Raw genomic sequence first — 23,859 nt, 5'->3', positions numbered from 1 at the left:
GTATGTGCTACAGTATAGAGGGGGTAACAAAAATAATATTTCTGAAAGGACGAGATAGGTGTGAATATTATCGTGATGGCTCCCCCTAGTCTTCCAACAAGCTAAGTGGAGCGTCTGCCATATTGCTCTCGCTGATCCTGATCTGTGAACACTGAAGTTGTAAGAACTTAAAGGGCTAGGGACCAAAATGGGCCTATGTATAACACATTATCCTGGTCCCAGATGTGTGCTTTTGCCTACTCCGTTGTCATTGTTTGGCATGACAATTCCTTAAGAAGTTGGCAAGAGAGCAGAAACAACACCACATTGCATTCCAAACTGCAGAGTGGGACCTGGGCCCTGTTTCAGAAAGCATGTTTAACAAACTGAGTTTAAACCTGAACTCTGGGTTGACTATCTCTGAGCTGTCAAACTCAAGAGGGTTTTCGGTTTCAGAACAGGTGATAACAATTAGTTCACTAAACCTGCTTTCTGAAATAGGGTCCTGGATCATTCAGGATGGAATTGTAAAATGTTCAGATACAAATAGATTGCACTGAACAGACATGATTGCCTGCATGTAGAAAGGTATTGGCCAACTGACATCAGAAACCATTTTTAAAATATAATATGCAGCAGTGTGAATATTGCACCCTTCTGAATAAGGCACAAATGTTGCCAAAAACATTCACCCCTTGACACTGGGAAAGGAAAGTGAGCAGACTGAGTTGCATCCATTGTCCTCCGTAGAGCTGTCACATCTACGGCCCACAGCTAGTCCCTTCACCAATATCTAATTTCCTTTACCTGTATGGAGGATTGGGTAAAGGTGAAAGAAGATTCCAAGTGGCATCCACCTTTCATTTGTAGCAACCACCTGTCCTCTCACAGTTCAGCAGATAAAGAAGATGGCTAACTCCTCTTGACATCAGTCTTGAATGGGTCTTTGATGTTGTTGGCACAACCTCGGTCTTTCTCACTCAAAATCCCACACGCATCACCTTATCTTTACAACGGTTAGATTTTCAAAATGCAAACAATGAGGTATCAACCCCGAGAAAAAAAATACATTTTCTGACAACCAATCAAACCCCTGGCACAATTTCTAAACTAATATTGCATTAACACAGATTAGGCCTAGTCCTGGACTAAAAATACAATTTCGGTAGAGATTTTCCATTGTCAGCCACAGTGAATGCTCATAACACCTATAAACACATAAATGGTTCCAATGGTTTTTCCACCATTCATTTTTCACATCGTGAATATTACAAAAAAGCTTACCTTAACGTGACATTTTTGATAGCCATGTAATTCTCTCTTGGTCAAGGTGAGTTTTCTCAACATATTCACCTCAATTTACTTGCAAAAATGTGCAATGCTAATTATTGCTAAAAGTTACCTTGTCCAGAGAGATTTGCGAAGTTAAAACAACACACCAGGGTAAACCGACATGAAACACAAACCGACATGAAACAAAATCCCAGATTGAAAAATGAATGGTGGAAAAAACGATTGGAACCATTTCCGGGTTTTATGACTCATACATGCTCTACAAATTCAGAACTAGGTTTTAGCTTAATCCGTGTCTGGAAAACTGGTTAGATGTGTTCAAAAAGAGAAGGGCTGTCATCATTATGCCATGTAGTGGCACTGGGTTTACACCAATCCAACACAGAAACGTTTATTTGTAACATACTTAATTAAAAACATTTTGGAAGGAAAACTATTTAACTCATATTGTAACTATAGGTCATATTTCATATATATCTGGGAACACTGGACAGTTACTTTAATCCCCTTGGGCAATAGTGGGAGTTGCAAAATCGTCATCTAGCCACAGATTTTACTACTCCTTACAGGAAGTACGGTTGCCAGGCAAGTTCCACTCACTAAGGCATAAGGTAAACCATCTGGAAGACGTGTATGGTCAAAGCTGCAGAGAAACTTCAGCGAGCTATTCCTAAAATCTAACTTTCAGCATTTATTTTCAAAGCAGCTTGCACGTAAAGAAATAAACTAATATCCTGCTGCAAAATGTCTGTCGCAGGCTTCAAGAAACAATTTTATAAAGCCAGCCAGGTCAGTGAACAACAACTTTTTTTTTACTTCGGCTTACGTTAGCTTGCTAGCGGTAGCTTTACTTATGCAAAAGCTATTAATGTTATTTTTTACGAGGAAATATGTGACCCAAATGTTTATCTAAATTATTCAACTTTTAGTCTAATGGATAACTTCGGTGGACGGGTAAAGTCCTCGCAAAGTTAATAAATCGGCATAGCGCCGGTGAGTTGGGTATGTTCGTTAGCTACTGTTAGCAGCTAGCTAGATGTCAGTTCAGCACGGTTTAGAAACTCTTGACTGTGCAGTTACTTTGTGGCGTCGTTATGCGATTGACACAATGTTTAAATTTGCTACTACAATGTTTCACTTTGCCATAAAAAAACGCGTTTGAAAACAGCGCCATTGCAGCGATGTCATTATATATGTTTGCATAGCTAGCTAAATTAGCTGTGAGTTTCGTATCAGAATGTTGACTTGACTCAATTTAAATACCCCCCCCCCCCATTCTCTGCTGAGTTCAGCATAAATATTCAGCCACTTTCTCCTGACATACATTTTGGCCTGGGTTTACGGCCAGCTTTCCATTGGACGGATGGGTAAAGCAGGGTAGACTAGAGGCGAATTAAACTAGCTGTGTGAGTGAACGAGACATTAAACCTTTTTATCTGACCTCAACCAACACGTGTGTGTCGGGATGATGTCATGGACATTTTATTATAATAGCTAAATATATTGGTAAAACTACAGATGCTTATCTGTACAGCCTGCATTGCCATATCAATTGTCATGACTACAGAGAATGCACCTCTGAAGTTACCATCATGTGTCCGTTTGTTGGGAGGGATGGAGGGAAGTGTAGTGTTTCTGGATGGAGAGGGAAATTCCATTCCTTCTAGACTAGAGGTCGACAAATTATGATTTTTCAACGCCAATACCGATACGGATTATTGGAGGACCAAAAAAAAACGATACCGATTATTATTAATAATAAAATAAAAAACACAGGTATTTGTAATAATGACAATTACAACAATACGAACACTTATTTTAACTTAATATAATATGTCAAAATCAATTTAGCCTCATCAATAATGAAACATGTTCAATTTGGTTTAAATAATGCAAAAATAAAGTGTTGGAGAATAAAGTAAAATTGCAATATGTGCCATGTAAGAAAGCTAACGTTTAAGTTCCTTGCTCAGAACATGAGAATATATGAAAGCTGGTGGTTCCTTTTAACATGAGTCTTCAATATTCCCAGGTAAGAAGTTTTAGGTTGTAGTTTATTATAGGAATTATAAGACTATTTACCTCTACCATTTGTATTTCATTAACCTTAGACTATTGGATGTTCTTATAGGCACTTTAGTATTGCTAGTGTAACAGTATAGCTTCCGTCCCTCTCCTCGCTCCTCCCTGGGCTCGAACCAGAAACACAACGACAACAGCCACCCTCAAAGCAGCGCTACCCATGCATAGCAAGGAAAACAACCACAGACTCAGAGCGAGTGACGTTTGAAACACTATTAGCGCACGCTAACTAGCCAGCCATTTAACTTCGGTTACACCAGCCTCATCTCGGGAGTTGATAGGCTTGAAGTCATAAACTTCAAGGGGCCGAAAGTGCTGTTTGAATTAATGTTTATGCGCCTGCTTCTGCCTACCACTACTCAGTCAGATACTTAGATACTTGTATGCCTGTATGATCAGTCAGATTATACGCAGCGCAGGACACGCCAGATAATATCATCAACCATGTGTAGTTAACTAGTGATTATGATTGATTGATTTGTTTTTTATAAGATAAGTTTAATGCTAGGTAGCAACTTACCTTGGCTTACTGCCTTCGCGTAACAGGCAGTCTCCTTGTGGAGTGCAACAAGAGGCAGGTCGTTATTGCGTTGGACTAGTTAACTGTAAGGTTGCAAGATTGGATCCCCCGAGCTGACAAGGGGAAAATCTGTCATTCTGCCCCTGAACGAGGCAGTTAACTCACCGTTCCTAGGCCGTCATTGAAAATAAGAATGTGTTCTTAACTGACTTGCCTAGTTAAATAAAGGTGTAAAAAAAAAGAAGTCAAAATCAGTGTCCAAAAATACCGATTTCCGATTGTTGAAAACTTGAAATCGGCCCTAATTATTTGGCCATTCCGATTAATCGGTCGACCTCTATTCCAGACCCACCACACTGTTGTTCTCTCTACAAACTATTCCCTTCCCCCTCTACCATTCCCTTCATCTGGCCATCTCCATGACAAATGATTTTGTAGTTGGAGTGATAGTGCTAATTTGCATATGGATGGAGATGATTGGTAACCATGATTGACTCCATGGGTCTACCAGCCATAACAGGTGAATTCCTCACTCACGCGCTATGAGTAGCATGGTCTCTACTTGCCAGATACAACATGCCCTTTTGTGGAATTTAGTGTGTGATGTAGTTGTCACACTGAAAATAGCACTTATCTAATAATAGGTTTGTTATTGAACGATATGAAACACATTGTAGCCCTTGCCGATACGAACAGAATCTGCATTTGGCATCAAGGGAAATAACTATAGAACAGTTTGTATAGTCCTAAGGAAGTCATCTGACAGCTTTGAGAGAGAGAAACTGTTGAAATGGGCCTATTAGGTTTTTGTAAATACACTTGAGGCCCTCCATAAATACTGCTGTAACACAATGTGTTTGTGTGTATGTGTGTGAACTGGAATGGCCTCTGACTGTACCACTCACCTCTACAGCATATCCTAGTCTCACAGGTCATTTTGCATAGACACCAATTAGGCTGGGCCTAGTCACCCTCAAGCCCCTGTCATTAAATGTCCCATGAGTGTGCCGAGACTCAGGCGTACCCTTATTATGAGGCCATCTGCTATGTTATAGGGGCCTGTTTTGGAAATACGAGTGCAGTCTGTTGTAGTGTTGTCACGATTAAGGTTGGGTGATATTTGGGAGACCTCTTCTATGATATTCTGCTCCAAATATCACAATATCCAATATAACTGTTTTGCCATGTTAATGACAATGTTTCCAGACTGCAATTGTTGTGCTTATTTACAATATTATAGTCCTATTCACATGGTGAAAAAATAAGGCGTTGTTGTGACGTGGCTATCATTAATGTGATGAATGCTATTCATCGAATAATTACCACCTACGTTTAATTATTACTCAATTAAATTTACCATGTAACAGTTAACTCATTAGGAATTTGGGTCACCACGGGAAAAGTTTAACTCAGGAATATATCGATATCATACCAGTCATCAATCAATCATTTCCTCATATCACTCATTCTGAATGTTGTTGACTTTGTAAATATGGATGAACCCTAAACTAAGTGATGAATCAGCGAAACACGAATTTGCTTAATTATGTATTTACTAACTAAATAATACATACATAAACACACACACACACGGTATAGGTTATTGATTACTAACATAATGCAATGAAAACAGTCCCTAGTGGACTAACCCGATATGACAGCTTGTTACACAATTGAAAGGGGGTGGGGAAAGAAAGAACGGGAGAGACAGAGTGGACTTATCGTACATACATTTGGAAACTAAGCTCATTGTAAGTATGAATATTTAGCGCCCTAACAACCGCTCATTCGGATTAGAAATGCAACATATACTTACTCGTAGATGTCTTTCTCTGCCGTCTCTCTGAAACCACTCGGTCTGTTTATGGCAAGTAATTTGATGTAAGTCTCTTGCTGTCCACCAGAGGTCACAATGTTCATAGTTGTAGGCTTATTTTGTTCTGGAGTGTTCTTAGAATGGATACATCAGAGGTGTACCACACGGTGGTGAAAGGGATCTGTGTTCCCTCCCGTCTTTGGTCAATTGTCCTAGACTATTTATATACCAGCTGCAGACAGGGAATGTTTGGTCTTTTATTTATTTATTTATTTTTTATTTCACCTTTATTTAACCAGGTAGGCAAGTTGAGAACAAGTTCTCATTTACAATTGCGACCTGGCCAAGATAAAGCAAAGCAGTTCGACACATACAACGACACAGAGTTACACGTGGAGTAAAACAAACATACAGTCAATAATACAGTAGAAACAAGTCTATATACAATGTGAGCAAATGAGGTGAGATAAGGGAGGTAAAGGCAAAAAAAAAAAAAAGGCCATGGTGGCAAAGTAAATACAATATAGCAAGTAAAACACTGGAATGGTAGATTTGCAATGGAAGAATGTGCAAAGTAGAAATAAAAATAATGGGGTCTAGTCTTCACCTTCAGGGTTTGGCATGCAGCCTAGTGGTTAGTGTTGGGCCAGTAACCAAAAGGTTGCTGGGTCAAATCCCCGAGCTGACAAGGTAAAATTCTGTCGTTCTGCCCCTGATCAAGGTAGTTCCCTGTTAGGCTGTCATTGTAAATAAGAATTTGTTCTTAACTGACTTGCCAAATTAAATTAAGGTTACATTGTCACTTGGTCTTTACCATTTTGGTCTTGAAGTTTTAACCATTTTAACGTGTGGACTAGAGGTCAACCGATTATGATTTTTCAATGCCGATACCAATTATTGGAGGACCAAAAAAACCGATACCGATTAATCTGCCGAATTTTATTTGTAATAATTACAATTACAACAATACTGAATTAACACTTATTTTAACTTAATATAAAACATCAATAAAATCAATTTAGCCTCAAATAAACAATGAAACATGTTCAATTTGGTTTAAATAATGCAAAAACAAAGTGTTGGAGAAGAAAGTAATATGTGCCATGTAAAAAAGCTAACTTTTTAAGTTCCTTGCTCAGAACATTAGAACATATGAAAGTTGGTGGTTCCTTTTAACATGAGACCTCAATATTCTGAGGTTTTAGGTTGTAGTTAATATAGTATTTATAGGACTATTTCTCTTTACCATTTGTATTTCATATACCTTTGACTATTGGATGTTCTTATAGGCACTATAGTATCGCCAGTGTAACAGGATAGCTTCCGTCCCCCTCCTCGCCCCTACCTGGGCTCGAACCAGGAACACATCGACAACAGCCACACTCGAAGCGTCGTTACCCATCGCTCCACAAAAGCCACGGCCCTTGCAGTGCAAGGGGAATAACTACTCCAAATCTAAAAGCGAGTGACGTTTGAAACAGTATTAGCGCACACCCAGCTAACTAGCTAGCCATTTCACATTGGTTACACCAGCCATTAGGCTGATAGGCTTGAAGTCATAAACCTCACTGTGCTTGCGAAGAGTTGCTGGCAAAATGCACGAAAGTGCTGTTTAAATGAATGCTTACGAGCCTGCTGCTGCATACCATCGCTCAGTCAGACTGCTCTATCAAATCAGACTTAATTATAACATAACACACAGAAATACGAGCCTTTGGTCATTAATATGATCAAATCATTTCGAAAACAAAACGTTTATTTCAGTGAAATACGGAATGGTTCAGTATTTTATCTAACGGGTGGCATCCCTAAGTCTAAATATTCTTGTTACATTGCACAACCTTCAACTATGTCATAATTACGTGAAATTCTGGCAAATTAGTTCGCAAAGAGCCAGCCAGCCCAAACTGTTGCATATACCCTGACTCTGCGTGCAATGAACGCAAGAGAAATTATACAATTTCACCTGGTTAGTATTGCCTGCTCAAACTGGATTAGTAGTTATAACTAGTGATTATGATTGATTGTTTTTTATAAGATAAGTTTAATGCTAGCTAGCAATTTACCTTGGCTTCTACTGCATTCACGTAACAGGTAGGCTACTCGTGGAGTGCAATGGTTAGAGCGTTGGACTTGTTAACTGTGTGGTTGCAAGATTGAAACCCCTGAGCTGACAAGGTGAAAATCTGTAATTCTGCCTCTGAACAAGGCAGTTAACCCACAGTTCCTAGGCAGTCATTGAAAATAAGAATGTGTTCTTAACTGACTTGCCTAGTTAAATAAAAGGTATTAAAACTTTTTTTTAAATAATCGGAGATCGGCGCCCAAAAATACCGATTTCCGATTGTTATGAAAACATGAAATCGGCCCTCATTAATCGGACATTCCGATTAATTGGTCGACCTCTAGTGTGGACCAAGTCCTCACTTTTTCTGGTCTGTATTTAAATTCTCAGCAAACTCTGGCCTTGGAGGGTGTTCTGTCCTGTTGACACAATGTCTGTGCTCACATGCGCGTGGTTACTGACTGGGCCCAGGTTTAAAGGAAAAGCCATTATCTAATTTAAAGGCTAAAATCACGCTTCTATCGTTTCAAAAGTTTTCTTATACATAATTTATTTTATACAACATTTAGATGTAAACCTGATAACTGTAACTCTGAAAGTGTACACGTCCTAGTTATCTTGTTATACAGTCTATCTGATAATTTTAATGACATCACAAAATAGACATTTTCCTTATTCCATCCCTCATCATCCCCAATGTTTGGATGTGGAAATATATTGTCCCGGTGTCTGATGTTGAAGTTTTGGCAAGAGTCTCTCTCTATACACAGCACATTCCTGTGTTCAATACTGCAGGGCAAGAGAGAGAAAGTTTACGACCTGCGTAAAGTCATAAAACCTGCCCAACTCCCCCCTTCCTCTCTGGTGGGGGGGGGGTCTGGCTGTCAGCCTTGTGCCGAGCTGATCTGGCGCCTTTGATCCTTACTAAGGAGAGAGAGTCATGACAGTTTAGTTCATCAATTTAGATGTAATTTTCAACATATTGATACAGCATAACTGATAAAACTGCCTAATTTTGTGTAGTACATTTCAAATAGAGTATAGTCTTACACTACACGATATATCGTCAATGTCAAATATCACGATATTCTATTGAATTACATATCGGCCCAACCCTAGTCACGATACCCAAATTTTAGTATCACTACTTTATACCAGGGGTATTCAACTCTGACCCTACGAGTGCTGGAGCCTGTTGATTTTATGTTCAACATTGATAATTAATTGCACCCACCTGGTGTCCCAGGTCTAAATCAGTCCCTGATTTAGAAGGAAGCACTGGGGGGAAAAACACAGTGGAACAGGCTTTGAGGTCCAGGGTTGAGTTTGAGGGCTCTATACTATCACGATACTGCAGAAGGAGAAAAAAAACTAAGTGGGGAGATGGACTGATTTTTATTTTTTTGTGGGGGGGGGATTTGCTTTCAAAATTTCACTTTTTAAAAATTTATAGAGCATCCAATGCTTCTGTTTTTTTAAGTCCACAACCATGCTGAAATCACATAGGAGACCATTTTTGAGGTTTGGTAAAACTCTAAATATTGATTTGAGTGTAGTTAGCCTTTCTTTCAAGTGCTCATGCACCTAGGGCTGTTTTTGTTTAGCAGTGTTTCTTTACCTCACATGGAGTTTGCAAAAAAAATGCCCACCTGATTGATGCAAATGATCCTGATTCTGCCAGGTAGGTGTAGGCTAGTTTGTACTTAACTTTTGAGAAGGTTTTTGGAAAGCCTTTCCATCTACCAGAAAACGGTTATCATTAGCATTCCTAATGGCTACACAAGCTGGTAGACATACTCACACCGCTAACACACACAGACTTCAGGGAATACGAATCACTGATGCGTTCTGTTCATGTCTTATGATAACTTTGGGAAAATGTGTTGCTTTTCTAATTAGTTCAGTATATTTAGTTGATTTCCAAAAGTGAGACGCGTTTGAAGGAAGAACAAAAACATTCTAATACCGGATCGTTCTTAATGTTGTAGTATTCGAAAAAGCTCTGAAGTATTGGTACTAGAGGTCGACCAATTAATTGGAATGGGTGATTTAATTAGGGCCGATTTCAAGTTTTCATAACAATCGGAAATCAGTATTTTTGTACGCTGATTTTGCAGATTTTAATTTATTTATATTTATTTAAATATATATATATACACACACACAGTGCCTTGCGGAAGTATTCGGTCCCCTTGAACTTTGCTACCTTTTGCCACATTTCAGGCTTCAAACATAAAGATATAAAACTGTATTTTTTTGTGAAGAATCAACAAGTGGGACACAATCATGAAGTGGAACGACATTTATTGGATATTTCAAACTTTTTTAACAAATCAAAAATTGAAAAATTGGGCGTGCAAAATTATTCAGCCCCCTTAAGTTAATACTTTGTAGCGCCACCTTTTGCTGCGATTACAGCTGTAAGTCGCTTGGGGTATGTCTCTATCAGTTTTGCACATCGAGAGACTGAAATAATTTCAGTGAAATTTTCGAAATGATAGTTTCCGGATTCGACCATATTAATGACCAAAGGCTCATATTTCTGTGTGTTATAATGTTATAATTAAGTCTATGATTTGATATTTGATAGAGCAGTCTGACTGAGCGATGGTAGGCAGCAGCAGGCTCTTAAGCATTCATTCAAACAGCACTTTCGTGAGTTTTGCCAGCAGCTCTTCGCAAGCACAGCGCTGTTTATGACTTCAAGCCGATCAGCCTAATGGCTGGTGTAACCGATGTGAAATGGCTAGCTAGTTAGCGGGGTGCGAGCTAATAGCGTTTCAAACGTCACTCGCTCTGAGACTTGGAGTAGTTATTTCCCTTGCTCTGCAAGGGCCGTGGCTTTTGTGGAGCGATGGGTAACGCGGCTTCGAGTGTGGCTGTTGTCGATGTGTTCTTGGTTCGAGCCCAGGTAGGGGCGAGGAGAGGTACGGAAGCTATCCTGTTACACTGGCAATACTATAGTGCCTATAAGAACATCCAATAGTCAAAGGTATATGAAATACAAATGGTATAGAGAAAAATAGTCCTGTAAATACTATATTAACTACAACCTAAAACCTCTTACCTTGGAATATTGAAGTCTCATGTTAAAAGGTTCTGAGCAAGGAACTCAAATGTTAGCTTTTTTACATTGCACATATTGCACTTTTACTTCTCCAACACTTTGTTTTTGCATTATTTACACCAAATTGAACATGTTTCATTATTTGAGGCTAAATGGATTTTTTTATGTATTAAGTTAAAATAAGTGTTAATTCAGCATTGTTGTAATTGTCATTATTACCAATAAATGTACAAATCGGCTGATTAATCGGTATCGGCTTTTTTGGTCCTCCAATAATCGGTATCGGCATTGAAAAATCATACTCGGTCGACCTCTAATTGGTACACCGTGCAACACTAGTCTGTTGGTGTGTTACTTACCCTGTATCTGGTGGGGTGACTTTTTCGCTTGTGGGTGTGGGCCATGGTGTGTTTCGTAAATCTCGCTACGCAACAGTAGTGCCCAAACCGGATTCCTGGGTCGTTATTTTTACCAGGAGAACCGATCAGGTCAACAGCCAGCCGATAAACACACACACACACACACAGTCACTTCCACACACACACTATCACACACTCACTCACATGCCAAGTGTTATGCACGTACAATACAACGTCAGTAACAGACTGTTGGCACACGCATATACAGACACTCTTGCGCTTCCTCTTCTCTCTCTGACACAGTTCAAGCTCATTTGTTAGTCACGGTCAGCATGAACTTGATATTATGTAATGTCAAATTTCAATGCCTATGACATTGAAAACCAATAAATAATTGCTTAATTTTGTGTCACTGAACTCCATACATTAGTCTGTTCCATTTCATAATATTGACTCTACTGTCATATGAGGAATTATTTTGAGTTGTTGATCATTTTGCTGCTGGGGTTTTAAAATTAGCAGCCTACTTGTTGCTACATCTTGAACCGCAGATCATGGAATAGGCTATGGCAGCATTAATGCACGGAGGGAGAACCTGCAAAATGGCTGGTGCTCATCATGTGAACGTACACCAGAGAGATGTGTTGATAACATGAACAAACGCACCAGAAATATGTTCCCACTCCCAGGCAGGCCCACCCCCAGTACTACATGTTATGTCATATAGCATCATGTGGATTACAGCTATCAGTAGCTGAAACCTGGCCACTGAGCATGTAATGTGACAGCATTGAGCACGCCGGGTTATGTGACTAAGGTAACTGCAACAGTTATTGCACTTCAGGTGCAACTTGTTTCACGATTCATGGCAACAGCTGAAGCAGGACTGAAGCAGGCGTACACTCTTTGAGAGTGTATTGCACACTGATGGGCAGGTTATTAAGGTTGATGTGTAGTTACTAGTTGATACGTTTTAATCAGTGGTGTAAAACTTTCGGAATGGAGCGAAAGCCTGCATACACTGGGTCTCCATGACTTAGATGATAGAACACAACTAATGTAAAGACTGGTTGACTAACCCATCTGCTGTGTGCATGTAGTGAGAAATGCCCTGGAGACAGCTGCACTGAGTCACATGGTGGAGGAATATTTAAAAAAGAGTGATTTTTACCTGCCAATCAACCAAAAGCTTCTGGTGATTGTGTGTGCATGTGCACATGGGTGTGTGTGTGTGTGAGAACGTCTCTGTCTGAAAGTGTTCCTGTCTGTCAGTGACTTGTGGGGTCTGCTCTGGTGACTTTCTACCCCAAAATGAATTAAAATAAAATTATGCTGACAGCAAATTGTATTTTTTATTAAACCACGTTTTTTATGTATTTTTTTGTTTTGTTGGGGGTGGAGTTACAGGTACATTATCCCTTTAAATGTTAACGTTTATAAAACATGTACCCATAGGCTGCCACTCCAAAGAAAGAAAAAAAAACTGGCAAGAAATAAATATAGTATGAAAAATACTAAAAACAAAGTGGTCATCTGTGTGCTCATCGTCCTCACCAGGGTCTTGACCTGACTGCAGTTCAGAGTCGTAACCGACTTCAGTGGGCCAATGCTCACCTTCGATGGCCACTGGCACACTGGACAAGTGTGCTCTTCACTGATGAATCCTGGTTTCAACTGTACCGGGCAGATGGCAGACGGCGTGTATGGCTCGTGTGCGTGAGCGGTTTGCTGATGTCAACGTTGTAAACAGAGTGCCCCATGGTGGGGTTATGGAATGGGCAGGTATATGCCGTAGAAAACTAACACAATTGCATTTTATCAATAGCAATTTGAATGTACAGAGATACCATGATGATCGTGCCGTTCATCTGCCACCTCATGTTTCAGCAAAATAATGCACCGCCCCATGTCGCAAGGATCTGTACACAATTCCTGGAAACTGAAAATGGCCCAGTTCTTCCATGACCTGGATACTCACCAGACATGTCACCCATTTGAGCATGTTTGGGATGCTCTGGATCAACGTGTACGACAGCGTGTTCCAGTTTCTGCCAATATCCAGCAACTTTGCACATCCAGACAACATTCCACAGGCCTCTCAACAGCCTGATCAACTCTAAGCAAAGGAGATGTTGCGCTGCATGAGACAAATGGTGGTCACACCACATAAAGATTGGTTTTCTGATCCACGCCTTTACCTTTTTTTCTAAAGTATTGCTGACCAAAAATGCATAACTGTATTCCTGGGCTTGTGAAAATCCATAGATTAGTGCTTAATCAAATTATTTCAATTGACTGATTTCCTTTTTATATGAACTGTAATTCAGTAAAATCTTTGAAATAGTAGCATATAGAGGTGAAATGTTGTATTGACCATGTTCAGTGAAGACTTTCACTGCTAGGAGTAGACATGTCCGGTAATGAACCAGCAGAGACTGGAGAAGAGCAAACCTTCTCCATCACATGGGCAATACCACGTTTCACTTCTGTATGCTACTATTCTGTCTGAATTAGGCCTGCTTTGTTGTGGTTGAAAATTCATGTCCCGTGCAGAATGGATGTGAAAGAGACTTGTAAGTCAACTTATTATTCTCCTCCCTTGTCCTTTGTAGATGGTGAGTGAGAAGGTGGGGGGTGCAGAAGGAACCAAGCTGGATGAAGACTTCAAAGATTTGGAGAAGGTAAGGGCTCTTTCTCCTTAACAAAACGACCCTCCTGTACTACAAACAACCGTTTTTGTTAAAGGAAGTTGTACATAATTGTCTTACCCTTTCTCTCCTCCCCACAGAGGGCAGATGTTACCAGCAAAGCAGTGGTGGATCTAATCTCTAAAACCTCTGAGTACCTGCAGCCCAACCCAGCGTCCAGGGCCAAGCTGACTATGCTGAACACAGTGTCTAAGATCCGGGGCCAGGTGAAGAGCCCTGGCTACCCCCAGGCTGAGGGGCTGCTGGGGGAGAGCATGGCCAAGTTCGGACGAGAGATGGGAGAGGACACCAACTTTGGTAAGAAAGAAATTGGTTTCATAACTCGCCATAAGTTTTTTATTTTAGCCTTTGCCCCTCAAAATACAGAATTCCAGGTGTGTGCGTATGTATGAAGTAATGACCACTCAAAACAGTACTCAATAGAAGGACATGGTCCTTTGTGGCAGTTGAGTGGATTGTGTACCCACTCGTGTAAATGTTTGTCCTGTAGGTGGGGCCCTGGTGGACGTGGGTGAGTCCATGAAGAGGCTGGCCGAAGTCAAGGACTCTCTGGATATCGACGTCAAGCAAAACTTTATCGACCCACTGCAGGCCGTCGTCGACAAGGACATCAAAGATATCCAGGTACAGATCTAGAATGAGTGATTCTCAACTCTCCCCCAATGTTACACATTTTTGTTCTAACCCTGCAAAATCAACTAAGGGAGGGCTCTCTCCTTCTCCCTGCCCAGCATCATCTGAAGAAGCTGGAGGGCAGGCGTCTGGACTACGACTATAAGAAGAAGCGGCAGGGGAAGATCCCAGACGAGGAGCTGAGATCGGCCCTGGAGAAGTTCCACGAGTCCAAAGAGATGGCTGAGAGCTCCATGCACAACCTGCTGGAGACTGACGTGAGTCATCAAATAGTCACATGCGCCGAATACTACAGGTGTAGTACAAACCACTAACCAACAATGCAGTTAAAAAAAATATGAATAAGAAATAAAAAGGAACAAGTAATTAAAGGGCAGCAGTAAAATATATATACATATACAGGGGGGTACCGGTACAGAGTCAATGTGCGGGGGCACTGGTTAGTCGAGGTAATTAAAGTAATCTGTACATGTAGATAGCGTGATTATGCATAGATAATAACAGAGTAGCAGCGGCGTAAAAATGCGCACATGACTGTAAGTCGCTTTGGATAAATGTCTGCTAAATTATATACAGGTAACTGCCAAAATAATGGAAACACTTTTGTAAATTAGGGATACAAAATATATTGAAAACAAGTGCCTCCACACAGGTTTGGTTCCAGAGTTAATTAACCAATTAACTTCCCATCATGCTTAGGGTCATGTATAAAAATGCTCGATAGCCACAGTAGCCAAAGTAATGGCCTATGCCCCTATAGGATGACAATGCCCCCATCCACACGGCACGAGTGGTCACGTAATGGTTTGATGAGCATGAAAACGATATAAACCATATGCCATGACCGTCTGTCACCGGATCTCAACCCAATTGAACACTTATGGGACAACCAAATTATTGAATTTCTAGTGGAAGAATGGTTTCGCATCCCTCCGATAGTTCAAGACACTTGTAGAATCCATGCCCAGGTACATTGAAGCTGTACTGTCTCGTGGTGGCCCCCATCGCCCTATTAAGACACTTTATGTTGGTGTTTCCCTTATTTTGACACTTACCTGTATACAGTGGTGATTTTAGCATATGAATCTTGGTGGGGCAAACTTTTTTTTAATGCATGCCAGTAAGGCCACAACACTAAACATTGCATTATAACGGTGACAAACTATGCCCACAAACTGTTAGGGCCTACATAAACCTCTCCCAACAGCAGAGCTTTATTTTAAGCACCATGTAGTGAATCCTTACCAGCGAAACAGTTCATTCAGCCTCATTTACTGCCTTTTTTTAAAACATAGCTGATATGGCTGACTTGCTTAAACAAATGTGGTTTCTACTGACAATTGAGATGTACAAACTATGGCATAAGGGAACGATGAGCGGAAAATAGGCCATCCGTAATTTTGATTTAAGACAATGAGAGCGCTAGGACGGACGTAACAATATAACTGTTTGTTCAGCACTTTTGAAATGTACAGCGACAGAATTCAGGACATGGGCTGATCTTAGTATTCTCCCTGTACACCAAGTCAGAACTGTAGGATAAATAAAGGGAGCATATAAGCAGACAATGAATGCTCTTACAATATTCAACAATATTTCTCTAAAACAGGCAATAGGCTACATGTGCACCACCAAGTCAAAACAGTAAGGGGAAAGGGACCAAATTATTAGGGTGAGGCACATGGGCTACTAACGGCTTACTCCACAACATATACTTCGTATTACTTCCTTAGCTACGGGGGGAGTTCCCAGTTGTCTTGAACTCACTGAAGTCAGAAGGATTGAAACGTTGGACCACCACACACCCTCTCCATCGGCAGGGGAAGGAAAATAGTCATTGCCATGCAATGCCTGCAGTTAGCCACGGATTCCTTCCTAACCATTCATTGTTGAATTTGCAATTTCCAACTTGTTGTATAATGTTTATGGCTGAATAGCACAGATAGATAAAACCTATCATTTCACTTCATATGACAAAGATTGAAGAGGATTTGCCAGTAGATTGTCGATGTGATTCATGACTGCTTGTCTGGCTTGATAGCTAATATTTTGAAAGTATGATGTCGACATGAGTCCAATCAAAGCTACGGTAGACATAACATGATTTGACATTGTTTTATTTGTGGCCAATGACCTTCAGCATTCTTAGATGGACACTTCTAATGTAAATCTATCGCAGCACCCAAGGGGCTTGGAACTTTCTAGCTCTCCCTGTAGATTTTGCGGTGACGTAATGTCCCCATAAGTAAAGAAGATTACCAACCCCTACGCTCTGTATTTTCCACTGGCTGCCCCACCACCACACTGAGCTAGGCTGAAACGCCTGCATTTTGGAGCTGCCTTACTCAAGAAAGCAAAAAATAGATCATGTTTGTATGCGGCTTTATTATCTCAATTATACATTTTTTACATAGTTTGCAAACTGATAAGTGACACGTAGTAATTTTTTATTTTACCTTTATTTAACCAGGCAAGTCAGTTAAAAACACATTCTTATTTTCAATGACGGCCTGGGAACAGTGGGTTAACTGCCTGTTCAGGGGCAGAACGACAGATTTGTACCTTGTCAGCTCGGGGGTTTGAACTCACAACCTTCCGGTTACCAGTCCAACGCTCTAACCACTAGGCTACCCTGCCGCCCCAGGTAATGCCAAAATAACATGCAAAACACACGTGTGTGTGACATGTATATATATATATATATATATATATATATAATACTCATATATATTATATATTATATATATTATATATATGGGTTGCCACTGCCTGTATACTATATATAGTGCTCCTTACAAATGAATTGGTCATAAAGTGCTCCCTTAACAGAAACATACAGTATGTGCCTAAACTTCTCAATAGCAAGTATAAAGGGAGCCTATTTTCCATTGGTTGTCTGGGTAGATGATCTTTTACATTAAACTACAGTGCCTTCGGAAAGTATTCAGACCCCTTGACTTTTACTATGTTTTGTTATGTTACAGCCTTATTCTAAAATGGATTAAATAAAAATAACATTTACATAAGTATTCAGTCCCTTTACTCTGTACTTAGTTGAAGCACCTTTGGCAGCGGTTACAACATCGAGTCTTCTTGGGTATGACGCTACAAGCTTGGCACACCTCTATTTGGGGAGTTTCTCCCATTCTTCTGTGCAGATCCTCTCAAGCTCTGTCAGTTTGGATGGGGAGCGTTGCTGCACAGCTATTTTCAGGTCTCTCCAGAGATGTTCGATCGGGTTCAAGTCTGGGCTCTGGTTGGGCCACTCAAGGATGTTCAGAGACTTGTCCCGAAGCCACTCCTGCGTTGTCTTGGCTGTGTGCTTAGGGTCGTTTTCCTATTGGAAGGTGAACGTTCGCCCCAGTCTGAGGTCCTGAGTGCTCTGGAACAGGTTTTCATCGAGGATCTCGCTGTACTTTGCGCCGTACATCTTTGCCTTGATCCTGACTGGTCTCCCAGTCCCTGCCACTGAAAAACATCCCCACAGCATGATTCTGCCGCAACCATGGTTCACCGTAGGGATGGTGCCAGGTTTTGGTTTTTCTCAAGGTGATGCTGGTCATTCAGGCCAACGAGTTCAGTCTTGGTTTCATCAGACCAGAAAATCTTGTTTCTCATGTTCTGAGAGTCCTTTAGGTGCCTTTTGGCAAACTCCAAGTGGGCTGTTGTGTGCCTTTTTACTGAGGAGTGGCTCCACAGAGGAACTCTGGAGCCCTGTCAGTGACCTTCGGTTTTTGGCCTGACCAAGGCCTTTCTCCCCCAACTGCTCAGTTTGTCTGGGCGGCTAGTTCCAAACTTCTTCAATTTAAGAATGATGGAGGCCACTGTGTTCTTGGGGACCTTCAATGCTGCAGACATTTTTTGGTACCCTTCCCCAGATCTGTGCCTCGTAACAATCCTGTCTCTGAGCACTACAGACAATTCCTTCGACCTCATGGCTTGGCTTTTGCTCTGACATGCACTGTCAACTATGGGACCTTTTTATATAGACCGGTGTTTGCCTTTACAAATAATGTCCAATCAATTGAATTTGCCACAGGTGGACTCCAATCAAGTTGTAAAAGCATCTGAAGGATGATCAATGGAAACTGGATGCACCTGTGCTCAATTTAGTGTGTCATAGAAAAGGGTCTGAATACTTACCACCCCTAATGCCAAGAGTGTGCAAAGCTGTCATCAAGGCAAAGGGTGGCTACTTTGAAGAATCTAAAATATATTTCGATTTGTTTAACACTTTTTTTTGGTTACTACATGATTCCATATGTGCTATTTCATAGTTTTGATGTCTTCACTATTCTACAATGTAGAAAATAGTACAAATAGTACAAAAGAAACCCTGGAATGAGTACTGGTACTGTGTTTTTTTATATATATAGTGCAGTCTGACATTATTGAGATTCTTGATAAACATGAGCAATAAGGACGATGAATTAAATCATTGAAATACTGAGCTTTATTGTATATTCAAAACAATTACCATTAACAGTGGAGGGTAGCATGTCTTGGGGGGTATGATCTTTCAGTAACTGCCAAAATAAAGGAAAAACCAACCGTGTTTCAATGAAACTTTTGGTTACTGTATGACTCCATGTCTTATTTCATCGTTTTCATGTCTTCACTATTATTCTACAATTTAGAAAAAAGTCCAAATAAAGAAACTCTTGAATGAGTAGGTGTGTCCAAACTTTAGACTGTTTTATTTATTTATATTTATATATATATATATATATATATATGCAAAAATATCTAAACCTGTTTTCGCTCTGTAATTATGGGGTATTGTGTGTAGATTGAGGATAAAATAAATCCATATTAGAATAGGGCTGAAACAAAATGTGGAAACAGTGAAGGGGTCTAAATACTTTCCGAAGGCACCATGTATACAACTACTGTAAGTAGCCTACTGTTATGTCAATGTTTTTGAGTAGTTTCAGAACTTGAGGGCAGTCCAGCATATTTAGGATTGGGGTAAAAGTCGATCTAAAACATTATTGAATTCAAACGTTCTGCTGACTGATCCACAACAATTAGCGGCAGATTTTATTTAAGAATCTGTCAGTCCTTTGCCAAATACTGCATACATGACTGTAAAAGATTAAAGGATTCTGCCAACACCTTCAACGACATTTTGATCAAATTTGCCATTGCTCTTTCTTTTAGAAACCGACGTGGCCTAATTCCAATAGTTCCAGATTATGCCGCATATAAAGGGTGTTTTCACAATAAAAGGTGAATGAAGGGCGTTTTCCAGGTTGAATGAAGGGCGTTTTCCAGGTTATAATGCTTGTTCACGTGCGCACGGTTTTAAGACGGGTCTGATTTATTTTTAGACATACGTATTCATTTCAGAAATTGTGCACGCAGAAATTGTGTGAAATTTACGCAACTGTTATAAACGAGGCCCATGTTAGGTATTTACCTTTTGTTCCATCAAGGTATGGAGTGAGTACAACACGTGTTAGAGAGTCAGAAAATAGGCCTTGTGAGGGGAGAGAATGAAGAACAATGAAGCAAACGTGCCTAAGTGTTCCATGGTAATGGCATTTCTTGTCCCGTCCCCCTGTAGAAATAATACATCTGACTGATTTCTGTGCTTGTGTGTAGGTGGAGCAGGTGAGTCAGATGGCTTCTCTGGTGGAGTCCCAGCTGCAGTATCACAAACAGGCCGTGCAGGTTCTGGAGGAGCTGACTGACAAACTCAGAGACCGGTATTTAAGCTCTGTGTGTGTGGACATCTACAATTCAGTTGAAGATGTTTGTGTTGATTGTCACCCTGTGTGTATTTGCCTGTTTGTGTGTGTGTGACCGGAGTCATCTCCTCTCCTGTGTGTGTATCAGGGTGAACGAGGCGCAGTCTCGCCCCAGACGTGAGTACACTCCTAAACCCCAACCCTCCTTTGACTACGGAGAGCCGGAGCACTCAAACGGAGGATACTCCCCCACTGCCAACTCCCCTTCCTACTCATCAGGTAAGATTGGCCCTTAGCTGCGTGTGGTGTGCGTGCTTTTGTCCCTGTCTGTGTGTATCTATTGTCTCACCAGCCCAGAACTGATCTTTCTATGTATGTATAGCCCCCCTTGTAGAAGTTCCATCCTTCCACAGAACACCGTCCATGAAGAACAATCAACACTGTGAGTGTGTGTGTGAGTCTGTGAAAGAGTGACACTTAAATGGTATTTTATTGACTCCCTTCGGGAGTTTTTTTTTAAATAACATGGAATGGTGTGTGTTGGATGCTTTAACCATCCCATCCCCTGCATGTCACCACAAAGAGTATATGGTTGGTCACTAACACACACTCCCACTTGCCCCAGCCTCTACAACCACTAAACTAACCCTGTGCACTGGATCTGGTAGCTGGTAACGGTTCCCTTCAGCCCTCTGAACCCAGAGGTTTGGAGGTTTCTGAAGTGTTCTGGTTCCGGAAGTGTTCCTCTCCTGCATCTCCCTCATTTAAACTCTGGAAGTGGTCCTGGTTTGAAAAAGCGAACCGTGTTTCAGAAGAATGCAACATTTTTAAGTTTCCTTTTTCTCTTTCCAACACATTCCTCTCCTTCCCTGTCCCCAGGCTCTGAGCCGTGCGCTAAGGCATTATATGACTTTGAGCCGGAGAACGAGGGTGAGCTGGGCTTCCACGAGGGCGACATCATCACGCTGACCAACCGCATCGACGAGAACTGGTTCGAGGGCACACTCCACGGCCAATCAGGATTCTTCCCCAACAACTACGTAGAAGTGGTGGTGCCCCTGTAACGCTCAGAGAGTAGAAGAGGGAGGGAGAGGGAGACGAGAGGGCATCTCAATTGTCTGAAGTGGGTCACTGGTCTAAATACAAGGAGATCTCGGCATGAGGAAAGTAGCTGAGGAGAGAGGTCACTTTAGATTGAGATTCACCCAAATATGGATGGACAGAAAAAGTGAGGGAGACATGATAAGGATGCTGATGGAAGCAAAAGTTAGTACAACATTGGGGTTGGGTGTGTCTTTGTTTTCATTCTCTATGCACCTGTGCACTTTCTACCCTTCACCTCCCTTACTGGGAGATATGAAGAAGGGGTTCCTAGAGGAGATGTTTGTGTTATTATGCGTGACCTGTACCTATGAACACTACCAGGCTATGCTGTAAGCAGACCTGGGGGGGGGGGGGAAACGGCAGCAAAATTGCCTTGACATTGTTGCCTTTAATCACTAATTTACTTTACGTTGTCCTCATTTCTAGGCAGAATTGTTTAAATATGTTTAATTTTCATGCACACACGCCCTTTTCTTTTATATACAAACACAAGATGTGGAGCGTTAGATAGAGCTCCGTTTTAGCACTTATATGCTGCCCTCTGCTGGTCTGTGTGTTATACCGTCAGGAGTAGGATGGAGTTGCAATAGATACTGATCCTTTTGCGTGTTTCCACCCCTAATGGTTTATTTCATGGTCCTTTTTTCAAACTCATAATCTATCCCATACTTGTATGTGGAATAACTAGCCTGATTTCCAGTCTGTTTCTACTGAAGCCAACGTGGCCATTGTCTTGGTAAGGCAACAATATGGGGTTGGGCACCTAGGCTAATGAACTGTAGTGAATGGTCCTTGGTCCTTTTCTGTTGGCATACACACAGCTCTGCTGGTCAGAGTTGTACTACGTCTCTGAACACTATCTCTGTTTAGTACTGTTACTGCTGCTAGGCTGCCTTTCATAGACTCCGTCTGCAATACCTCTCTGCCTTCCTCTCCTCTGTATCTCTGCCTTACACTAACTTTTACATGGTCTAATTATCAAAAAGGGGACATTTTGCATTTCTTACCCAAAGTCCTTAGTTCTGAATGTGTTTGTGTTCTAAAACCAATTTGTAGTAATCTGCATCCTGTGACAATAACCCTAGTCTCTGTGCCTGAGGGCTGAAACCAAAGTTTTAAAAAAAAATATATATATATATAAAATTGCGTGGAGATTGATACCACAGTGGCCTATAATTTACTTGCGACAGTTAGTCTATGTACAGTCAGTAAGGTGTATGTCAATCAGTATGCATCGCTTGTCGACACGGCTGGCAGTGTCTTGGAGAATGTTATCAGGTTTTCTAGAGTATTTACGTGTCACCCTCAGTATGTGTGTGGGAGAGAAAGAGTGGACAGAGTACTGGATATGACCAAACACTGGTGTTTTTCTGGGTGTTACAAACGGTTCTAGTTTCAGTTCCACCTTTAACCCAGAGCCTCAGAACTGTAAAGCTATGAACTCCACACAGACAATAACTGATTCTCCTTGTTATCTCGTTGTTTCACTCATTCATGGCATCCGTGGAACTGGAGCATAATCTTTTGTATAGAAATAGCACAGTTTATCCCCTACCCCCACTCTCTGGCTCTCTGCCCCTATCCCCTGCCCCCATTCCTATGCCCCCTTGCCTCCCCTGCTACCCCTCTCTCACACCTGCCCCTGGTCCCTCCCTATTGTCATCCCTACCCCCCCCCCCCACTCATCTCCTAATCCTCCCCCTCAAGCCCTGCCTTTCTCCCATCACTACAGAACTCTCACTCTCTCTCCACTCCTTCCCTAGAACATTTTGGCATGTTCCTGTTATCTTAATGTTTACATGTTTCTCTTGTCTATTATATTTGTTGAGTTGACATGGTTTTGGGTTTAGGGCCTCTGTCAGTGAGTAATGTTTAGGTGCAGGTGCCATGGTCCTTTAGCCTAACTGAAAATAACTAGGCAGGGGGAAGAGAGGATCATGTTGTGCCAAGTACCTCGTTATACCTGTGTCGATGTAATAATATAACAAAGGGTTCAGACCACCCTTTGTCAGTTTTTGTGGATGTGTGTCGTTGTCAACTATTCTAATGCCACTGGTGAATAATTATATGTGTATGTTTTTCACACTACATTCGGAGCTGGGGTAAGATCTACCAACCCCCCTACTGGAGTACCATATTATTTAGATATTGTGAAAATAAGTATTATCTTAACTTTATTTTAATATCCAGAATCATATTGGAAGGTGTCCTGTGTAAATTGCTAGTAGCCTGCATGTGTCTATAGGTAATGCCTTGGTTTAGCGGTTTAATGGCTCATTATGAGGCTTTTTTTTGTGTGACTGTGACACTCCAGGGATTGAGGCTTGAACCAATTCAGGGTGATCTTTTTGTATGGATTCTCTCTATATTATCTTTGTATTGTCATAATCTCCTGTGTATTGTATATTTTTGTTATGATGTAAAGGGGAAAGGATGCTGTCCTTTCACTTGTTAAATAAATATAAAGGAAAGTGAAGTGGCCCTCCTTGTGCTAGTTGTGTCTTCAGGGTTACAATGCATGATTGGATGGATTTATTTTTGGG

The 23,859-nt window shown here is 41.0% G+C and overlaps 1 protein-coding gene across 2 annotated transcripts; it reads left to right on the top strand.

The window, feature by feature from the left end:
• The first annotated feature begins 1,873 nt into the window (after nt 1-1,873).
• Nucleotides 1,874-23,797, top strand: LOC135558937 (endophilin-A2-like). Of its 2 annotated transcripts, XM_064993170.1 has the most exons (9): nt 1,874-2,061; nt 13,794-13,862; nt 13,970-14,186; nt 14,380-14,513; nt 14,621-14,779; nt 20,127-20,230; nt 20,361-20,491; nt 20,595-20,654; nt 21,092-23,797. In XM_064993170.1, the coding sequence occupies exons 1-9, from the start codon at nt 2,017-2,019 to the stop codon at nt 21,274-21,276; spliced, it is 1,104 nt and encodes a 367-aa protein (XP_064849242.1). In that variant the 5' UTR covers nt 1,874-2,016; the 3' UTR covers nt 21,277-23,797. The 2 variants fall into 2 exon arrangements, with proteins under 2 accessions (XP_064849242.1, XP_064849243.1); XM_064993171.1 differs by lacking the exon at nt 20,595-20,654.
• Nucleotides 23,798-23,859: the final 62 nt, after the last annotated feature.

This window comes from Oncorhynchus masou, chromosome 17 (assembly GCF_036934945.1).
Source record: "Oncorhynchus masou masou isolate Uvic2021 chromosome 17, UVic_Omas_1.1, whole genome shotgun sequence".
Lineage (NCBI taxonomy): Eukaryota > Metazoa > Chordata > Actinopteri > Salmoniformes > Salmonidae > Oncorhynchus > Oncorhynchus masou.
This window is presented reverse-complemented; position numbering and strand designations above follow the sequence as displayed.